Source organism: Oncorhynchus nerka, linkage group LG28, assembly GCF_034236695.1.
Source record: "Oncorhynchus nerka isolate Pitt River linkage group LG28, Oner_Uvic_2.0, whole genome shotgun sequence".
NCBI lineage: Eukaryota > Metazoa > Chordata > Actinopteri > Salmoniformes > Salmonidae > Oncorhynchus > Oncorhynchus nerka.
This window is the reverse complement of record NC_088423.1, coordinates 39,827,353-39,849,406: the sequence shown is the minus strand read 5'-3', so window position 1 is coordinate 39,849,406 and position 22,054 is coordinate 39,827,353. Positions and strand designations below refer to the sequence as shown.

General features: G+C 39.9%; 1 protein-coding gene across 2 annotated transcripts in view; it reads right to left on the bottom strand.

Moving 5' to 3' along the window:
* Positions 1–12,799: 12,799 nt before the first annotated feature.
* The window catches only part of LOC115113223 (cGMP-dependent protein kinase 1-like), a 199,887-nt gene continuing 190,632 nt past the window's right edge, over positions 12,800–22,054 (bottom strand). For both annotated transcript variants that reach the window (XM_029640619.2, XM_029640620.2), the window contains exons 10-18: positions 19,973–20,069; positions 18,256–18,395; positions 18,075–18,164; positions 17,793–17,934; positions 17,514–17,677; positions 17,293–17,415; positions 17,137–17,199; positions 16,659–16,725; positions 12,800–16,570 (exon numbers count right to left, since the gene is read on the bottom strand). In XM_029640619.2, the coding sequence (XP_029496479.2) occupies positions 16,472–16,570; positions 16,659–16,725; positions 17,137–17,199; positions 17,293–17,415; positions 17,514–17,677; positions 17,793–17,934; positions 18,075–18,164; positions 18,256–18,395; positions 19,973–20,069 (985 nt within the window). In that variant the 3' untranslated portion in view covers positions 12,800–16,471. The remainder of the gene's footprint in view (positions 16,571–16,658; positions 16,726–17,136; positions 17,200–17,292; positions 17,416–17,513; positions 17,678–17,792; positions 17,935–18,074; positions 18,165–18,255; positions 18,396–19,972; positions 20,070–22,054) is intronic.

The following is a 22,054-nucleotide window of genomic DNA, read 5'->3' as shown; positions in this document are numbered from 1 at the left end:
GACCTAGCTAGCAGCCAATGCAGCTGGGGAACTTGTTAGCTAAGCCAGCTGATTTACGCATAAAAAAATATATTCTGCATACACAACACATTCAAAAATAACTATGCTACCTCCTAACATGTTCATATAAATATGTGTTGTAGTGTTGTAGTTCTATTTTCTCTGACTAATCACCTGTAAAAATAGTAATATCAGCAGTACTTGAAACAAGTTAAACTGCCTGTCAGCCATTTCCCCAACTGTCAACAGCAATGGTGACCAAGGTGTCACATGACTGTTTGTCTTGTAAAGGAGAGTTCAAAACATGTTTTTGTTTTTTTTTGGGGGGGGGGGGGGATGATGTGCCCTCACCTCCGCACACACTTTATCTCCTCTATCAGCAGTTTGATCCAATGGTCATTAGATATGCAGCGTTCCTAATGTATAACTTTTTCCCAACAGGGAAACATTATGTAAAAATTTGAATTCACCCCCCAAAAATATATCAGAACAATGTGTTTCTACCTTAAAAAAACAATGTTCCCTAAAGGTTCTCCTTCATTTCTTAGAAATAACATTCCTACAATGTTCCCAGAATGTTCTGTGAAAGACCTAAAGGAGAACCTTTAGGGAATGTTACAGGAACGTTCTGTGCTAGCTGGGAAGTGTGATTGATTACGGGATATGCAAACCATTAAGATGTGTGAAAAATGCACAGAATTGATGGTCTTTGGAGAGGTGTTTCAGGGCTGACTGACACATTGAGATATGAGACCACTCTAATCATTCATGCTTGCACTCAGGTTGCGCTTGGGAACTGTGGTATATTGTATCGGAGGCCACGTGACCACTTAGGGGATGCGCAAACCAGGCACAGCAGTGGGAGAGCGAGAAATCCCAGCTGAATTCACTATACTCTGGCAATGGCAGTTCTAGCTTGTATGGCTCCCTGGGCCAACCCCCACTTCAGCTGGCCCCCTTCAGCCCTCCCCCGCAAAATAAACTAAACACCATTTAGCACTAACTGTAATTTTTATTCAGACATTTGGAACAACACAAATAAATAATCAAAACATTTAAAAATATATAAATATAAACAGTTATACAAAAATAAGACTCATAAATATAAAAAAAGAAGTAACAAAGACAATTGAGCATCAATACATTACCCATCACGCAACACTGTCAACCAAGAGTCAAGACAACCAATTCACCTTGGTGGTGAGCAAACTGGTTTTATATTATTCGTAACGATTTCGCACAAACCAGAAAAAATGCAAGAATATGTCTGTAGAAATATATTGTCACAGTATTATGAATGAATTGTTGTTTATTTGATAACATTTCGTAGTGTGACTGATTTGACTAATTGCATTAGTACTGTACAAAGTTAGAGGTGCACTATTTGATAGATTCCCCTGCTACCCCTACCTCAGGCTTCCAGTGGGGAGACCTGAAGTCAACCTACCCCCGCCCCCCTCCCCATCTTGTACTTCTGAGTGGGAGATCTGCCTAGCTCACAAAGTAGAATCAGGGCGCCCACTCCGACAAGGTTATTTGACCTACAGTCCCACACGTCAACATGATATCATGTGACGTGCAAATGAGCGATAGAAAACCAATTGCGAAAATGTCACCATTCCGATTGTTTTTTGTGCGGGCACCCCGTGCCAACCCCTGGCAAGATGGGCCCATGTCGCCTATACCTAAATCAGCCACTGGGCTCCAGTTAACTTGAATAAAGAAGGTTTTATGTCTTAAAGAATAGTTGTTTTCTTTAGTATTTCTTAGACAAGAAGATACAACATGGTACCAGGAGTGACAGAACTCCCCTTTGACTTGTCCATCATTGAGTTTTGTTCAACAATGCAGAACGGCACCAAGAGGCTACACATCAACTAACTATCATAGCTAACTAGCCACTGGGTTAACGAAACTGAGGTCAAAAATAACCATGCCGGAGCTAACAGAGTGTGCAGTGCATGTAGCTAGTCGTGTTGCAGTGCTTGCTGGCTACGACATGGTGCAACTAAAGCCTCCAACATAATTGAAACTTAACGGCAACGTTGAAGAGCAATGGAAGCGGTTCAAACCGTGTTTCACCCTCTATTTGACAGCGGAGATAGGAGTGAGTGAAAAAGACGAAGCACAGAAGATTACACTGTTTTTCATTAGCTGGCTCGGACGCCATTGATGTCTACAACAGCTTTCAGCTAACGGATGAGGAGCAAGCAGATTATGAACTAGTATTAGCAATAGTTCAGTGTTTTTTTACTACCAGAAGAAACAAGGTTTTGCCTGTATGTGTGTATGCATGGAGCATAATATAGGCAATTCAATTAAGAAAAAAATCTTATTTTCACTGATGGCTTAGGAACAGTGGGTTAACTGCCTTGTTCACGGGCAGAATAACACATTTTTACCTTGTCAGCTCGGGAATCGATCTTGCAACCTTTCGGTTTCAAGTCTAACTCTCTAACCATACCTGCCGCCCCATATATGATCTGATATACCATGGTTTTCAGCCAATCCGCACTCTTGGCTCAAACTACCCAGTTTATAACGCCAAACAAATATTGCCTACCTGAACATGAATTGCCGCTATTACTAATAGTTCAGTTCGGTGCTTTACCTGTAGGTGTAAAATAATGTGGGTAAACAAGAACCCTTTTTGAACAGTTTAAAAGATCACAGAGAGGTGATCATGACACGCTGTTAGGCCTGTCCAACTGGGTACAGACGTCAATTGAACATCTTCCAGGTTGGTTCAATATCATTTCATTGAAATCACGTGGACATTATGTTGATTCAACCAGTTTGCCCGGTGGGATGTCTCATAAGTCAATTCCTTCTCTTCAAATAAAGGCCACACTTAGAATAAAATGTAGGCCTAGAGGGCATGTCAATTGGTCTCATTGTTACTGCCATTTGAAATACTTACTAACCAGATGAAACATATCTTAAAAGTGGTAGGTCCTTCTGTCATAGGCTTATACAGGTCACTTTCAATTGAATCTAATCTACAATTGGCTTAACAGCAAGATGCTCCCTCTTGTGGCTGTGGGTGTGTCCTTCTTTGTATTATAGACTTGGTAGTCTTGTTTTGAATAGCAAATCATCATTCAACTTTATTTTGGCGACAGGAAGGAAAGACACTTAGAAAAACACTATGGAAATGTATGTTGTCTTTACTCTTTAAAGAGTGGTCATGAGGCTGAATTTGCAGTAGAAACACAACAACCACAAGGAAAATATATCAGGCTAGTCAAATTGTAACTGTTGGGGACACACAAATCTGTGGAAATTAAAGCAGTAAGTGTTTGGAAAAAGATGAATGACAAAGTGATGTAAAAGACACTGAAATGTTTGCTATGTTATCTATGGGTCCCAGCATCATGACAACAATAGTGTTTAAAATAACTAATGAAGGCCTACCCACTGGGCAGACACTAGTTGAATCATTTGTTGAAATGATGTGGAAACAACGTGGAATATCAATTGAATTGATGTCTGTGCCCAGTGTGTAGGCTATGTGCTCTTACCAGTGGCGTATGATATGGATTATGTGTGGGGACTATGTGCCCCCCCGCCCCCCACAAGTTTGGACACACCTACTCATTCCAGTTTTTGTTTTTTAAAAATCTTTTACTGTTTTCTACATTGTCGAATAATAGTGAAGTCATCAAAACTAGAAATAACACATATGGAATCATGTAGTAACCAAAAAAGTGTTAAATCAAACTATATTTTATTTTTGACATTATTTAAATTAACCACCCTTTGCCTTGACGACAGCTTTACACACGCTTGGCATTCTCTCAACCAGCTTCACCCGGAAAGCTTTTCCAATAGTCTTGAAGGAGTTCTCACATATGCTGAGCACTTGTTGGCTGCTTTTCCTTCACTCTGCGGTGCAACTCTTCCCAAACCATCTCAATTGGGTTTTGGCCTCAGATGAGGCCAGGTCATCTGATGTAGCACTCCATCACTCTCCTTCTTGGTCTATGAAATGAAACTATGAAATAACACATGGAATCATGTAGAAAGAAAAAGACTGTTAAACAAATCAAAATTCTTGTTAAATTTGAGATTCTTCAAAGTAGCCACCCTTTGCCTTGATGGCAGGTATACACAATCTTGGCATTCTCTCAACCAGCTTCATGAGGTAGTCACTTGTATTGATTTCAATTAACAGGTGTGCCTTTTATTTCCTTATTATACTTTTTTTTCTCCTTCTTAATGCATTTGAGCCAATCAGTTGTGTTGTGACAAGGTAGGGGTGGTATACAGAAGATTGCCCTATTTGGAAATATACCAAGTCCATATGTGACCCGTTTCAGGAAACAAGTCACAACTTCACAGGAGAGCCATTTGAACGTAAAACGTTTTTTGGGGCAAAATGCGTTTTTTGGCAAATGCATTCTCGAACATGTGAACGTTCATGTGCCTTAATAAAACTTTTATGCCATCTGTAAATACGAATAAAGTTGTTAAATTACAAGCCTAGTTGGTTTAGCAAAAGAAAGGGACAGGAACCTTGCCGCTAGCCATGATTGGCTGAGATAATGAGTTGTTTGGACATGCCGAGAGATGAGTTTCAGATTGGTCTGCGGTGTAGCATCTTGTGTCTATAAAATGAACTGCTCATTATGCGTAGATAATCCTTTCCACTGCAGTTTTTTGAAAGATAAAACATTAGCAATGGAGAACTGCAAATATGTTGCTACTGCTCTCAATAACATTCCTGCTCTGAATTTATCATGTGCTATCGACAAAGCCGGTCAGTGGGAAAAAGTTGTGGTGGGCTACTTTCTGGAGGACTCTCTTTGACTCTGAAATTGAATCAGAGAGTGAGGAAATCCCTGATTTAGGTAAAAACATTTTCATTGAAGAAGACATCGTAGACTCTTCTGAAGACAGTGATGGGGAAGAAACGTCGATCAACAGTGGGAAGAAGTTGACCGTTTTGAAATCAGTGGAATATCTGTGCAAACTAAACAGAAACGACACAGGACGTTTTATTTAATGAAACCCGGGTGAGTCTCGCTACGGTTTCACATATTATACATTTCTAATTTTGTCAGAAAGTTGTTTTCATTACAAGTTAACTTGTTATGGCAGGGGGCAGTATTGAGTTGGATGAATAAGGTGCCCAGAGTAAACTGCCTGCTACTCAGGCCCAGTTGCTAATATATGCATATGATTAGATTTGATGATCCGAATTGGATAGAAAACACTCTGAAGTTTCTAAAACGGTTTGAATGATGTCTGTGAATATAACAGAACTCATATGGCAGGCAAAAACCTGAGAAAAAATCCAACCAGGAAGTGTGACATCTGAGGTGTGTAGTTTTTCAACTCTTTGCCTATCAAATATACAGTGTCTATGGGGTAAAATTGCACTTCCTACGGCTTCCACTCAATGTCAACAGTCTTTAGAACCTTGTTTGATACTTCTACTGTGAGGAGGGGGGAATGAGAGGGGCTTGAGTCAGAGGTCTGCCAGAGAGGCATGAGCTGACCACGTGTGTTCATGTGAGAGTTAGCTTGAGTTCCATTGCATTTCTGAAGACAAAGGAATTCTCCGGTTGGTACATTATTGAAGATTTATGTTAAAAACATCCTAAAGATTGATTCTATACCTTGTTTGACATGTTTCTACGAACTGTAATAATAACTTTTTTGACATTTCGTCTGAACTAATCAATCGCGCATTGAGCATTTGGATTACTGGGCTAAAAGTGCGAACAAAAAGGAGGTTTTTGGACATAAATAAGGGACTTTAACAAACAAATCAAATATTTATTGTGGAACTGGGATTCCTGGGAGTGCATTTTGATGAAGATCATCAAAGGTAAGTGAATATTTATAATGTTATTTCTGACTTCTGTTGACTCCACAACATGGTGGATATCTGTATGGCTTGATTTGTTGTCTGAGCGCTGTACTCAGATTATTGCATGGTGTGCTTTTTCGGTAAAGCTTTTTTGAAATCTGACACAGAGGTCAGATTAAGGAGAAGTGTATCTATAATTCCATGCATAATAGTTGTATCTTTTGTAAATATTTATTATGAGTATTTCTGTAAATTGATGTGGCTCTCTGAAAAATCACTGGATGTTTTGGAACTACTAAATATAACGCACCAATGTAAACTCAGATTTTTGTTATAAATATGAACTTTATCGAACAAAACATACATGTATTGTGTAACATGAAGTCCTATGAGTGTCATCTGATGAAGATCATCAAAGGTTAGTGATTCATTTTATCTCTATTTCTGCTTTTTGTGACTCCTCTCTATGGCTGGAAAAATGGCTGTGTTTTTCTGTGACTAGGTGCAGACCTAACATAATCGTTTGGTGTGATTTCGTCGTAAATCCTTTTTGAAATCGGACACTGTGGTGGGATTAACAACAAGTTTATCTTTAAAATGGTATAAAATACTTATATGTTTGAGGAATTTTATGAGATTTCTGTTGTTTTGAATTTGGTGCCCTATACTTTCACTGGCTGTTGTCATATCGATCCCGCTAGCAGGATTCAAGTCATAAAGCTTGCTGTTAGCTAGCTAGCTGAAAATTGATGGCTGGCTTGCTAGCTAACATTGAACCTATTTGGTTAACTTTAGCTAGCTATGACAATCAGTTTGTATTGTTAGTAACGTTACTCTATGGATTGGGATTATAGTTCACTGTTTAGCTAGCTAGCTAATGTTAACGTTACATGTTTAAACAAAAGATCCCAAGTTAAAGCTTGTTATAAGCTAGCAAATGTTAGCTGATGTTAGCTGGCTGGCTGGTTAGCTAAAATTACATGTATGTAACTGTGTGTAACGTTAATGATGTTTTCTCAGAATGCCATTGCTAGTTATAGCCTAATGTTACCTAGCTAACTAGCTAACCTATTTGGTTCATTTTAGCTAGCTATGACAATCGGTTTATATTGCTAGTACTCTATGGATAGGAATTATGGTTCATTGTTTAGCTGGCTAGCTAGCTAGCTAGCTACCTGTCTAAACAAAATACCCCAAGTTAAAGCTTGCTGTTAGCTAGCTAGCTAACGATAGATGGCTGGATACGTGTATGAACTGTGTGTAGTGATGTTATCTCAGAATGCCATTTTGTGTCTATTGTATAATAACGCTAAAATATTTGTACCTGAAATGTGTCTTTCAGCATCAGTAGAACATGTCTGACTCTCCTCCCCCAGTTATACAAGGAGAATGGTATATGCCTCCCATCAAAAAGAGAGCTGGCTCAAGCAAGCACAGGTTACACCTGAAGCATGAGGACTTGCAGTGAGTGGTGAACTTCATCAATAACTACGCAGAGGATAATGCAATAGTATTACCAGGACGCCACCCAGGACACAAACACTTGGTGGACGGTTCTGCCATCCTAGGTGACAAAAGCAGCAGTGTGGCGTCTCTACACAAAATCGATGACAACACTTGGTATTTAAAGCATAAACAAGTTTTTATTATTTAATTGACCTCCAACATGATTGGCAGATTCCTTCAGGAATCTGTGGAGATAATTGCTGCCCCACATCTCAAGCACTAAGCCCAGGACAGACCTGTGCTGGCAGTGCCAGAAGAACAACTATTAGGCCTTCAGATCTTCCAATCTGCCAGACACTGTTAAGTCAGCCAAGCTGAAGAAGCAAGAACAGTATCTCCTGCTTGTTCAGAGTGAGCGGTCTGTCTTCAAGAAGATGGTTGCTGAATGCAAGACCACCTGTCAAGATCTGCAGTTGTCTCTGGGGGCCCCTACTGAACCAGCAAGCAAAGACATCAGGATGCATTACCACTTTTGTTTTGCTCAACAAGTAAGCAACATTTCCTCCTGTATACTGATTGAGGACATAGATGGATAGATATATATAAACATTTGACTGTACTATATATCTATGTATATGGGAGGCAGGCAAATACCTTTCACTGAGTTGTGTAAAGACAGACTGACAGGGGGTAGACAATTAATTGTAATTTATCTTAATGCTATTTTGTTGTTTGCAGGTGCACTATCCTGCTGACCCTATGCAGCCAGGTCCCATCTAATATTTAACTCCTCGGAAGTGTGGCTTGCTTTTGTCTGCTGTGAAGGAATACCACAACAAGTCAACTACTTGATTGATGAAGGCATGTCATCCAGCAAAGGCAGTAGCACAGTCATCAACTACATGCACCATTTCTTCACCAACTACGGAGTTGGGGAAACACGTGAGGACCTGAATAATAACTGCAGTAGCCAAAACAAGAACAAGTTTGTGCTCTGGTATTGTGTCAGGTACCATGCACAAGCTCCACCATAGTCTGGACCTTCACTTCCTGTTCACAGGCCACACCAAGTTTGCCATTGACTGGTGCTTCAGCCTCACCAAGCAGTGCTTCAGAAACACCAGAGTGAACACTTTGTCTTAGACTGCTCGTGTTGTGGAGGACAGCACTGTGACAGGGGTCAACATCCCACAGCTGATTGGACTGGATGATGGTACAGTGCTGGTGGAAAGCTATGGCTGGCAACAACACCTGACTCTGTACTTCAGGCCGCTGCCACAGATTAAGCAGTACCAGCACTTCAGGTGAATATCATTTTCATTGCATTGTATGAGGTTTTTCTTCCTATCTAAACTTGGGAGGTGAATTGATGTTGTGCAAGGTTGTAATGTCTTCTACATTTTTTGTTGTTTCCTGTTTTACAGCTTAAATGCTCTGGAGTCTGGTGTTGTTGTCGCCAAGGAGAGTTCAGACTCAGTTGGGGCCAGTTTTCAGCTGCTGCGCAACGCTGACATCCTTCCTCCCATAGATGGTCTGCCTGTACAAGCACCACCTGGACTGGACACGGCTAGACAAACGTATATTTTTGTGAAGATCGGGGAGTTTTGCGACGAAGAGGCTATGGACATGACAAGCTCTGCACCAAAGTAAAGGGCAGGACAGAAACAGGCTCTCCGAATATAGATTCCATTGTTCATGCGTGGTTCGGACGGACCTGTCATCAGCACTTTCTGCAGTGCGTCTATTCAAATGACTCTCTCCTAATACGTTGCTGCTACTTTTTTTTATCCTGCTGCTCAGCCACTTTACCCATGATGGTATGCATATAACTACCCCCTATATCACTGATATTGCTATTGCTATTTTTGTTGTACATACTGTATATTTTATTTATATTGACACTATTTCTGCTACTGCTACTATTTAAGTAATCATTTGGCTGTACCTTCTGTAGAGACCCATCCACTTAGCAAGATGTGTGACTGGGGGTTATAACATTTCTTTCACATGACCCATCAATTTAGACAAGTGTGTCTGGGTAAGCGTCATCTAATATTTAGAAAATATTTTTATCTGGACACTTTCTGTTTACCTGGAATTTATCCTTATGGATGCTACTACTTTTACCACTTTTAGTCTTAATCTTTACTACACTACTCACTGTTTAGCATGACCTTACATGTGAATCCTTAAAGAAATGGGCGGGGCTGGCTTAAGAGGGTGTGAACAATGCTGAACGGGTGTAGACAAAGGAGAGCTCTCCAGTAGGTACCACAACATTCAAAGGCCATTTTCTCAAAAGTGAGTTTACAAGTTTATTAACTTTCAAAGCAAAATTACTTTCCCATTGTTCCTGAAAAATGCAGTCTATGATATACCATTTTGTAGCATTGAGTCTCTACTTTTATCCAATGTTAAAAACACAATTTCAAATTTTGCTACATGAGACCAATTTCGGTCGGTCACATATTATGGCAAGAATAGCTCAAATAACCAAAGAAAAACAACAGTCCATCATAACTTTAAGACATGAAGGTCAGTCAATCCGGAAACTTTCAAGAACTTAGAATGTTTCTTCAAGTTCAGTCTGGCTCATAGACCCATAGTTACCTCTGCTGGAGAGGATGAGTTCATTAGAGTTAACTGCATCTCAGATTGCAGCCCAAATAAATGCTTCACAAAGTTCAAGTAACCGACACATTGCAACATAAACTGTTCAGAGGAGACTATAAGGCCTTGAATCATGCCTTCAAGGTCTAATTACTGCAAAGAAACCACTACTAAAGGACACCAATAAGAACAAGAGACTTGCTTGGTTCAAGAAACACGAGCGATGAACATTAGACCGGTGGAAACCGGTGGTTCCAACCGCCGTCTCACTTTGTGAGAGTAGGTGAATGTAGGTGAGAGTAGGTGAATGTAGGTGAGAGTAGGTGATGATCCCTGCATGTGTGGTTCCCACCGTGAAGCATGGAGGAGGAGGTGTAATTGTGTGGGGGTGATTTATTTAGAATTCAAGGCACTTAACCATCATGGCTAGCACAGCATTCTGCAGCGATACACCATCCCATATGGGTTGCGCTTAGTGGGACTATCATTTGTTTTTCAACCGGACAATGACCCAAAACACACCTCCAGACTGTGTTAGGGCCATTTGACCAAGAAGGAGAGTGATGGAGTGTTGCATCAGATGGCCTCTACAATCACCCAACTTCAACCCAATTGATATGGTTTGGGATGAGTTGGACCGCAGAGTGAAGGAAAAGCAGCCAACAAGTGCTCAGCATACAGTATGTGGGAACTCCTTGGAAAAGCCTTCCAGGTGAAGATGGTTGAGAGAATGCCAAGAGTGTGCAAAGCTGTCATCAAGTCAAAGTGTGGCTACTTTGAAGAATATCAAAAATAAAATATATTTTAATTTGTTTAATAGTTTTTTGGTTACTACATGATTCCATGTGTTATTTCATAGTTTTGAAGTCTTCACTATTATTCTACAATGTAGAAAACAGTAAAAGATAAAAAAAAACTCTTGAATGAGTAGGTGTGTTCAAACTTTTGAATGCTGCTGAATATATATATATATATCAATACTGAGTTCCTTAAAAAATACATATGATGAAAATAAATATTATATTTATATGTGAATATATATATTTTATATAATATATTTTTAAGGTACTCAGTCCGGCTTTTAACTTACTAGAATGCAAAAGGTGCAATTTCGAAATTGGGTAGTGTATCTATCATCAGTTCCTCTTGTCATGTTCATCATTGCATACCTGGGATGTTCCCCTATGCTGGAAGGGGGGACCACAGTGAAAATGTTAGGGAACCCCTTGTCTACAGTGTTTTGTTTATTTAAGTGTTAAATATTCGGAAATGATCAAAATCAGCCATCTAGGAGGAGATGGTGTAACAACAGATTTGAGTCGCTTACTGTTCATGCAGTTTTGAAACGATGAGATGATGTTAATTGGGATTCCATTGATTGAAGACACTTGCATTGTTATACTGATGATTCATGAGTACTGGTGTCGGACAGTGAGTGACAACTGCATGTGTAGAGATAATGATGAATGAATGATTGGCATTACATTCATTAAACATAACCATGTTGGTTGTACAGTACACCAACTGTTTTTAAGGGCTAGGTGTCCCACGGACAACTTCCGGTGAAACTGGAAGGTGCGCAATTCAAATAAATAATCATACAAATTATGGATATTAAAACATTTAGGTACATACAAGGGTTTTATATCGGTTGAAAGCTTAAATTCTTGTTAATCTCTGATTTACAGCATCTATTATAGCGAAAACATGCCATGCGATTGTTTGAGGACGGCGCCCCACATCAAAATATCTTTCCACCGGCACAGGTTTCATAAATTTACAAATAGCGATTAAATATTCACTTACTTTTTGAAAATCTTCCTCTGATTTGTCATCCAAAGGGTCCCAGCTATAACATTTAAGGTTGTTTTGTTAGATAAAATCCTTATTTATATCCCAAAAAGTCAGTTTAGTTTGCGCCTTCGATTTGAGTAATCCACTCGTTCAACATGCAGAGAAAGAAATCTGAAAATCTACCCCTAAACTTTGTTTCAACAAGTCAAAATACATTTCAATTTACTCCTCAGATACCCTAAAATGTAATCAAACTATGATATTTCTTACAGAAAGAAGTATGTTCAATAGGTAACTGATTTTAGCAGGTGTGTCCTTTCTTCATGGCGCGCGCAAACACACATTTCCAAGACTGTGTCCCTGTACTAAAACTGATATTTCTTATTTGTTTTGGAAGTTACAAGCCTGAAACCTGGGAGCTAGAATTGAGTAAGCCCTTATAATTGCCATTGTAAGAGCATGGTCGCTCTCTCAAAAAAATTCTGTATGGTTTTTCTTCGGATTTTCTCCTACCATATCTATTGTGTTATATTCTCCTACATTATTTTAACATTTCTACAAACTTCAAAGTGTTTCCTGTCCAATGGTATCAATTATATGCATATCCTGGTTTTAGGACCTGAACAACAGGCAATTTACTTTGAGCAGGTCATTCAGGCGGAAATTGAGAAAAAAGGGTCCTAGCCCTAAGAAGTTTTTAAACAGATTGTCAAAACACCTGTTCTGAAAGGCCCCAGATTCCACAACACCACTAAACAAGGGGCCCCACCAAGCAAGCGGCACCATGAAGACCAAGGAGCTCTCCAAACAGGTCAGGGACAAAGTACAGTACAGATCAGGGTTGGTTTATAAAAAAACATCAGAATCTTTGAACATCCCACTTTGCACCATTAAATCCATTATTCACATATGGAAAGATTATGGCACCACACCAAACCAGTCAAGAGAGGGCCACCCACCAAAATTCATGGAACAAGCAATGAGGGAATTAATCAGAGAGGCAACAAAGAGTCCAAAGATAACCCTGCTGCAAAGCTCCAGATCGGAGATCCTAAATAAATAAAGCAAGTGCAATACAATGTAATCCAGCACTTAAATATCAATACAATGAAACAATATACAGTACTCACAATATTGTATCCATTCATATTTAATACAGCATCTATATTTACAGTACAGTAGAAACGACAGCACTGAAGGCATTAAAACCCCATTAAAAGTGGTAAATTAAACTATTGTGGAGGGAAAATATGACTTACCCAATTGAAGGGATGGTATTTATATTGATTGGTTAGCAGCTACATGATGACAGAGCAACTCAGAGGATGAGGATGTCAGACATTTGCAATACATAAGGTTGATGTGTAGTTAAGCATAAAACAAATGTAGTGGACGTTTAAATTACATCTTTATTGACTATTCGTCCTATGCCTGTGAAATAAAAGTTGATCTGAGTATCTTAGTTATTGTTGTTGGTTAAATTAGTTCATAACTGCGTAATTACAAATTGATTTCAAGAAATGAAGAATTAATATGTGAAAGGTCACAATTTTTCTATCAGAAACACAGAACAGAAATTGTGTTTTTTAAGGTAAGTACAGTAGCTGTTATATACATTGTACATGAATGAGTAAAGTAGATGGGTGTAGCAGCTGTGTATGTGTGAGATTGTAACTTCATATAATGTGTACATATACACTGGCTTGCGAAAGTATTCACTCCCCTTGGCATTTTTCCTATTTTGTTGCCTTTTTGGGGGGGTTGTATCATTTGATTTACACAAATGCACAAAGTTACACAAATTTACACAAATGCCTACCACTTTGCAGATGCAAAATATTTTTTATTGTGAAACAATCAAGAAATAAGACAAAAAAACTGAAAACTTGAGTGTGCATAACTTTTCACCCTCCCCCAAAGTCAATCAATTGTAGAGCCATCTTTTGCAGTGATTACAGCTGCAAGTCCTGGGGTATGTCTCTATAGAGCTTGGCACATCTAGCCACTTAGATTATTGCCCATTCTTCAATGCAAAACTGCTCCAGCTCCTTAAAGTTGGATGGCTTCCACTGGTGTACAGCAATCTCTAAGTCATACCACATATTCTCAATTGGATTGAGGTCTGGGCTTTGACTAGGCCATTCCAAGACATTTACATGTTTCCCCTTAAACCACTTGAGTGTTGCTTTAGGAGGATGCTTAGGGTCATTGTCATGCTGGAAGGTGAACCTCCATCCCAGTCTCAAATCTCTGGAAGACTGATACAGGTTTCCCATCAAAAATGTCCCTGTATTTAGCGCCATCCATCATTCCTTCAATTCTGACAAGTTTCTCAGTCCCTGCTGATGAAAAACATCCCCACAGCATGATGCTGCCACCACCATGCTTCACTGTGGAGATGGTGTTCTCGGGGTGATGAGAGGTGTTGGGTTTGCGCCAGATATAATATTTTACTTGATGGCCAAAAAGCTCAATTTTGTCTCATCTGACCAGAGTACCTTCTTCCATATGTTTGGAGAGTCTCCCACATGCCTTATGGCAAACACCAAACGTGTTTGCTTATTTTCTTCTTTAAGCAATGGATTTTTTCTGGCCACTCTTCCGTACAGCCCAGCTCTGTGGAGTGTACATCTTGAAGTGGTCCTAAGGACAGATACTCCAATCTCCGATCTGGAGCTTTGCAGCAGGGTTATCTTTGGTCTCTTTGTTGCCTCTCTGATTAATTCCCTCATTGCTTGTTCCATGAGTTTTGGTGGGTGGCCCTCTCTTGACTGGTTTGGTGTGGTGCCATAATCTTTCCATATATGAATAATGGATTTAATGGTGCAAAGTGGGATGTTCAAAGATTCTGATGTTTTTTTATAAACCAACCCTGATCTGTACTGTACTTTGTCCCTGACCTGTTTGGAGAGCTCCTTGGTCTTCATGGTGCCACTTGCTTGGTGGGGCCCCTTGTTTAGTGGTGTTGTGGAATCTGGGGCCTTTCAGAACAGGTGTATATAGATTAGATTGCACACAGGTGGACTTTATTTAACTAATTATGTGACCTCTGAAGTTAGGGGATTCATAGGAAAGGGGGTGAGTACATATGCATGCACAACTTTTCCATTTTGAATTTTTTTAACAAGTTATTTTTTTCATTTCAGTTCACCGATTTGGACTATTTTGTGTATGTCCATTACATGAAATCCAAATAAAAATCCACAGGTTGTAATGCAACAAAATAGGAATAACGCCAAGGGGATGAAAACTTCTGCAAGGCACTATACTCTGTCTGTGTCTAAAAGTAATATTAAGAACAGTAACATTCAGGTTCATCATGAGCACTTGGTACCTGTTTGACTTGTCAGGCTCAGTGGTAAGATCCTGTTTCCCTATTGAGGAGGCCCACATACCAGTGTTGTACTGTAGGTAAGCCAAACCTTGTGGACCAGCTACAGTAATAGGAGTCTTTTGAGAAAACAGGGTGCAGAGAGAAAGCCTTCCAAACATGGACCCAGCCTGCCCAGCTAGTCTGTCTGTCCAACCTTTTAGGAGCAGTGCAGCTACGTGGCAGCAACAGAAAACTAATCTTCCACCCTATACTACATTTGACTTGTTTTAAAGGTTCTTGTAGTGTTCTTACACTCACATACTCTCATATACAAGTTACTGACAAAATAATGGGAACACTTGAATAAATGAAGGATGCAAAGTATATTGAAACCAGGTGCTTCCACACAGGTGTGGTCCCTGAGATAATTAAGCAATTAAAATCCCATCATGCTTAGGGTCATGTATATAAATGCTGGGGAGGACATTATTTTGCAGACCATGGCTATGCCACAGGGCATGAGTGGTCATTGACTGGTTTGATAAGCATGAAAATGATGTAAACTATATTTATGTATTTTTATTTAGCTAGGCAAGTCAGTTAAGAACAAATTCTTATTTACAATGATGGCCTACACCTGCCAAACACGGACGACGCTCGGCCAATTGTGCACCGCCCTATGGGACTCCCAATCACGTCCGGTTGTGATACAGCCTGGATTCTAACCTGGGTGACTGTAGTGACACCTCTAGCACTGAGATGCAGTGCCTTAGACCGCTGCGCCACTCGGGACATGGTTGTCTCAGTCACCAGATCTCAACGCAATTGAACACTTATGTGAGATTCTGGAGCATTTTCCACCACCATCAACAAAACCCCATATTATGGAATTTTTCGTAGAAGAATGATGTCACATCCCTCCAACAGACACTTGTGGAATCAATGCCAAGGTGCATTGAAGCTGTTCTGGCTTGTTGTAGACCAACACCCTATTAAGACACTTTATGTTGGTGTTTCCTTTATTTTGGGATGTATATTGTACATACTCTCATTCTCACACACCCTCTCTGCTAAATAAATAGGCATTGTTTTTGCTCCAGGACTTGCCTCGTGTGTTTCTGTGTGAGTTTGGTTTGGTGTGTATGTGTGTGTGTGTGTGTGTGTGTGTGTGTGTGTGTGTGTGTGTGTGTGTGTGTGTGTGTGTGTGTGTGCGTGTGCGAGTGTGTGTGTGTGTTTGTGTATTTGCTTGCATGTGCATATGTGTGAGAACCCTGAGAAAGTACTATGGTCATTACATGCTAGTGCCAGAGCCACATGTAGCAAAGACATATTGCTGACCCAGGGCGTTTTTTTGTCCTCTTCCTCTCCTCCCCTCTCCACTTCCCCTCTCTCCACTCTCCACAGTCTTTAGAATTCAGCTATATCCTGAAGTCGGCGTCCAGGCCAATGACATAAGAGAATTTGGTTTTGTGGGTAGGGGTGGGGGTGACATTTTAAAAATCGTTGTCCCAGCCAGAATTGTCATCTGGGGGTGGGTCTTCCTTGTCCTCTGGGAAGTTGTCAAAGTTACTCGTGTCCATTGGTGATATCACCTGATTGACAGAAAAAGACAGACAGTATTGAGCCACTTGAAACCCTGATGAAAGCAGCTTGTTGATGAAATGTTGGTTTGTGACTTACATTAGGGATGATAGGGGGTGTCAGCGTTCCTTTTCTTAGACCTTCCCAGTTAAAGCCCTCAAACCATCTGGAAATGTATAGAAATTGTTAAAGAAACTAAAATAATGTTGCTGACAAAGCATAAATAAAATAAATAAATAAAATCCCACCAAACTTCTATCTCAAACAGACGGTTTAAAAAATGTTTTCTATTTCCTCATAGAGGATGATGTCATTCTCCTGAGGAGGATGAGCTGGCCAAACAGCTGTCTACTTGCATTAATATTTCTAAAGACTGGTATACGCCCAGACCATTCCAACAAAGAAAAAATGCTTTTTAACATACTTAGTTTCTATTTTTTTGGAAGGAAAACTATTTAACTCATTTTGTAATTAATTACAGGTCATATCTCATAGAAATCTGGAAACACTGAATAGTTACTTTAAATATATAAATGTGGGAAGATGAGTAGAATAATATGGCTATCCATGAACTTACTTGTGCTTTTGGATGTCTTTGACACCGTTTTTCAAGTTTCCTAGTCTTTCCGAAGGATTGTCCCTAAAATGGACACATCATCATTAATAATCTTGTTAACACTAAATTACATTAAACAGTAATTGTTGAGGGTGGACAAAATGGTCTGGGACTCACCTGCATAGTTTTTTTATTAAGTTGGCAGCGTTTTTGGTGATCTTCTTTGGAAATTCGATCATGTCAATGCCCCTCAGGATGATGTTATAGGTCTTCATGGGATCAGGGCCAGAGAAGGGAGGGCTGGAAGACAGGGGTGGAGATAGACACTCAAATATATACCTTTCTCAGTTAACATCTGGCCTTACACTTCCATTTAAAATGATCAGGTTTGTCTGTACCTGCCGGTGAGGAGCTCAAACATGAGGATTCCTAGAGACCAGTAGTCAGCTGAAATGTCATGGCCTTTGTTCAGAATGATCTCTGGTGCCACGTATTCTGGTGTTCCACAGAACGTCCACGTTTTCTTCCCAAACTCGATCTTCTTGGCAAAGCCAAAGTCCACCTATACAAAGGACATGTGAAATACATTCTTAGAGGTAACCTGCAGTGTTCATCGTTCAAAGGGTTAGAGGTTTAGGTCATCAAGCTTTGAATCCACAATGTTGTGTGTCTCTTACTAGCTTGGCATAGCCCTTGTGGTCCAGTATAAGGTTCTCTGGTTTAAGGTCTCTGTAGATGATGCCTTTGGAATGTAGGTAGGCGAATGCTTCCACCACACACGCTGTGTAGAACCTTGTGGTTGAATCCTCAAACGAACCCCTGGAGAAGGAAGTGACAATGACCTCTTTAAAATAAGACACATTTTTAACAGGCACACATCGGCCAGATCTTCCATAGTCTCACTGAAACACATATGGGCACAATGACATTAGTTTAAATATTGACCATTTAAGGCTCACCGGTCTCTAAGAATGGTCCACAGCTCTCCTCCCAGACAAGCCTCCATCAGCATGTAGAGGTACTTACTGTCCTTAAACGTCCTGTACAGTCTGAATACAAAACACAGAGGGTGCGTCCTCTGTAGGATTGACTGTGGATTAAAAGTGTGTCTGTGGAAAGGCGTTGCATGCATGTCTCTACCTGACAATGAAGTCAGAGTGGGCCTCCTGCATGATGAGTTTCTCAGAGCGGATATGCTCTTGCTGTCGCGTGTCCACAATGTGACGCTTCTTCAGGATCTTCATGGCAAACGTCTTCACCTCATCACTTTTCAGCTGAACCTGTCGACACAGGAGAGAGGAGAGCTCTGTCAGCTCTAAGCAATGGTTAAATTAAACATCAATGCAATGCAATATACAGTGCCTTCAGAAAGGATTCAGACCCCTTGACTTTTTCCACATTTTGTTATGTTACAGCCTTATTCTAAAATGGATTAAATATATGTTTTTCCTCAGCAATCTACACACAATACCCCATAATGACAAAGTGAAAACAGGTTGTTAGAAATACCTTATTTACATAAGTATTCAGACTAAGTTGAGCTCAGGTGCATCCTGTTTCCATTGATCATCCTTGAGATGATTCCACAACTTCATTGTAGTCCACCTGTGGTAAATTCAATTGATTGAACATGATTTTGAAAGGCACACACCTGTCTATATAAGTTCCCACAGTTGACAGCGCATGTCAGAGCAAAAACCAAGCCATGAGGTTGAAGGAATTGTCCATAGAGACAGGATTGTGTTGAGGCACAGATCTGGGGAAGGGACGGCAAAAAAATAATGCAGCATTTGAAGGTCCACAAGAACACAGTGGCCTCCATCGTTCTTAAATAGAAGACGTTTGGAACCACCAAGACCCTTCCTAGAGCTGGCCGCCCGACCAAACTCTGCAATCGGGGGAGAAGGGCCTTGGTCAGGGAGGTGACCAAGAACCAGATGGTTACTCTGACAGAGCTGGACACATTGTCAGCACCCCAAATACATGTGTGCCAAGCTTGTAGCGTCATACCCAAGAAGATTCGATGCTTTAATCGCTGCCAAAGGTGCTTCAATAAAGTACTGAGTAAAGGGTCTAAATACTTATGTAAATGTCATATTTCAGTTTTTTATATTCCATAAACTAGCAAACATTTCTAAAACCCTGTTTTGCTTTCTCATTATGGGGTATTGTGTAGATTGTGTTGATTGTGTTGATGAGGGAAAAAAAATGACATGTAATCAATTTTAGAATAAGGCTGTAACGTAACAAAATGTGGAAAAGTCAAGGGGTCTGAATACTTTCCAATGGTACTGTAAAGTGGCAGCTTAGCCTCTTACGCTTCGAGTGTGGACGTCCCACACTCATCACTAAAGTAGATGCCAGAAGAGTGAACAATCCCTTTACAAGTCAGAATGTTAAATAAACTTCATTTTAACTTTGCCATTTGTCCACCAAATCAGTCGTTATGCCGTTGGAAATGTGAAACAAAATATCCACAGGAAAGTGTCATTAAACCGACTTCTAAATACAGATCTCCCACAGTTTGTTTAATCACCTGAGGTAGGCACACACATTGTAAATATATGCTTGCGATGCATGTATACTAATCAAGCTCATGCAGGTGTTTGCACGGTTTTGCGCATGTGCCAGGTAACAGAGATCTCAATGGCAGTATCAGCATTCAAAAAAGTTGGTTTAATTATACTTTTCTGTGGATATTTTCTCTCATATTTTTTGCATAAGGACAACCGGCAGAGGAAGTTCAAATGACAGTTTATTCAACATTCAACATTCAAAGTCTATATAAGGCACCTTTCGTAAAGCTATAGCTTGATATTAGGTCAGGAGACCTGCAAGTGGCAGCTGTGGTTCCTACCAGCTCTACACGGCCAAAGCCACCAACCCCCAGTGTGTCGATGATGTTGAAGTCAACCAGATTGAGGTTGGAGAAGAAAGAATTCTCTGCTTCGTACCTACAGGGAAAGACAAAAACATGTTAATTCAATTGAACTGTCACCCTCCCCTCATCCAAGACACAGGGCCATTTTCCACATGCCCAGTCGCCGATATCCCCAACTCCCAGTGTCTTCTCTTGTTTATTGTTTAATCCAGTGGACCTTATCAGCTCAATGGTGTGATTGGGAGAATCAGTACATATATAGGCCTGAGCCCTCAGCCAGAGGATCTTCAACACCTTCGGTCTCTGTTCCCTGAGAAATTAAGCTAATTGATTGCACACAAAATTGTCATTTGAATTTATAGGATTCATATAATTTTCAATAAATATAGTACCTAACATCCTATTTGGACCCCAAAAAAATTGAACAATGAGTAAGACATTAGGAATCCAAAGAAATTGTCCTAATTCCTTGTGAATTTGTTTTTTTCCCATGTTCAGAGAAATTAATCATTGAATATGTTGGGTTTCTGTCGCATCCTACATCCTGATATTACCAGGTTCGTCTGACCACTAGATGGTGTTGTTCCTGCTATTAGGTGATACAAAACGTATAGTTTGAAGAATCCTTTCAATGTTAAAGGGATTTTTCACTGACATTTCAAATTGCATATTATTTCCTTACCATGTAAGAAGTCTATGGACAAGGTATTACAGAAACCCATGCATTGGTTTTGTTCACTTCCCCACTGTTTCAAATGGTACCTATATTAGCATTTTCAGGCTTCATATCCAAATCATCTATAAGTAACATTAATTGAGTTACAAAATGCATTTTAAGATACTTTAGGATGATTTGAACATGAAGCGTGAAAATGCTAATATACAGTAGGTACCATTGACTTGCATTGATTTGTGCCACAAGTGCTAAAAAGTTAGCATCTGAAACAGTGACAAAAAAAAAACAAAGCATAGGTTGCTGTCATACCTTGTCAATAGTCTGCTAACAGGGTTAGTAAACCAATGTAATTTTGTAATTTGGGTGAACTATCCCTTAAACATTGAGGGGTTTGGGGGGATTGTTAAAAAAAAAATCACTTAATAGCAGGAACAGCACCATCTAGTGGTCAGACAAACCTGGTAATATCAGGATGTAGGATGGGATATAAACCCAACAACTTTAATGACTAATTTCTCTGAACAGGGGGAAAAAACATCACCAAATTCACTGGGAACACATTACATAGGATGCTGAAACAATACTCTGAGCCGCAGCTCAATACTACTTGTATGGATCCTGAGTGTCGTAGTGGTCTAACGCACTGCATCACAGTGCTAGAGACGTCACTACAGACCCGTGTTCGATCCCGGGCTGTATCACAACCTCCCGTGATTGGGAGTTGCATAGGGCAGAGCACAATTGGCCCAGAGTCGTCCGGGTTAATGAAGGGGGGGTTTGGCCGGGGTAGGCTGTCATTGTAAATAAGAATTTGTTTTTAACTGACTTGCCTAGTCAAAGAAAGGTTGAATATTTGATTTTTATTTCTATATTTTTTGAATATGCTATGAATCATATAAATTAAAATGGCCAATTTGGATGTAATCAATGAGCTTTATTTTCCAGGGATCAAATTTAATTTCAACAAAATAATGTTGCAGCAAGCTATTTCAGAACAATCTGAGATGGTGGTTGTCAAAATCCTCTTCCTTGTGCTTTTTGAGGTAGAACTACCCAGTTGTCCCCTCTCCCTGTCAAGAGTGTCACAAGTCAAGGGGTGATGGTTGAGGCCAGGAATTTTTCCTGACCATGTGCCCTGAGGAGGGATGCGTTATAGCTCAATTCAGCCCTACCTCAGTCAATAGCTCATTTGATGTTGTAAGACTAGTTAATGGCCACTAGATGGCAAACTTGTACCATTACCATCACAGGTAAAAGACTGCGACAGCTAAACCAAACTATTATTTCTGCAGTTGAGAATGAAAGTAAGAATAAATTCATTAACATGTGTAGAATTGCAGAGAATTGCAGATATTCTGAAAAACAATTAGTTATTCTATACA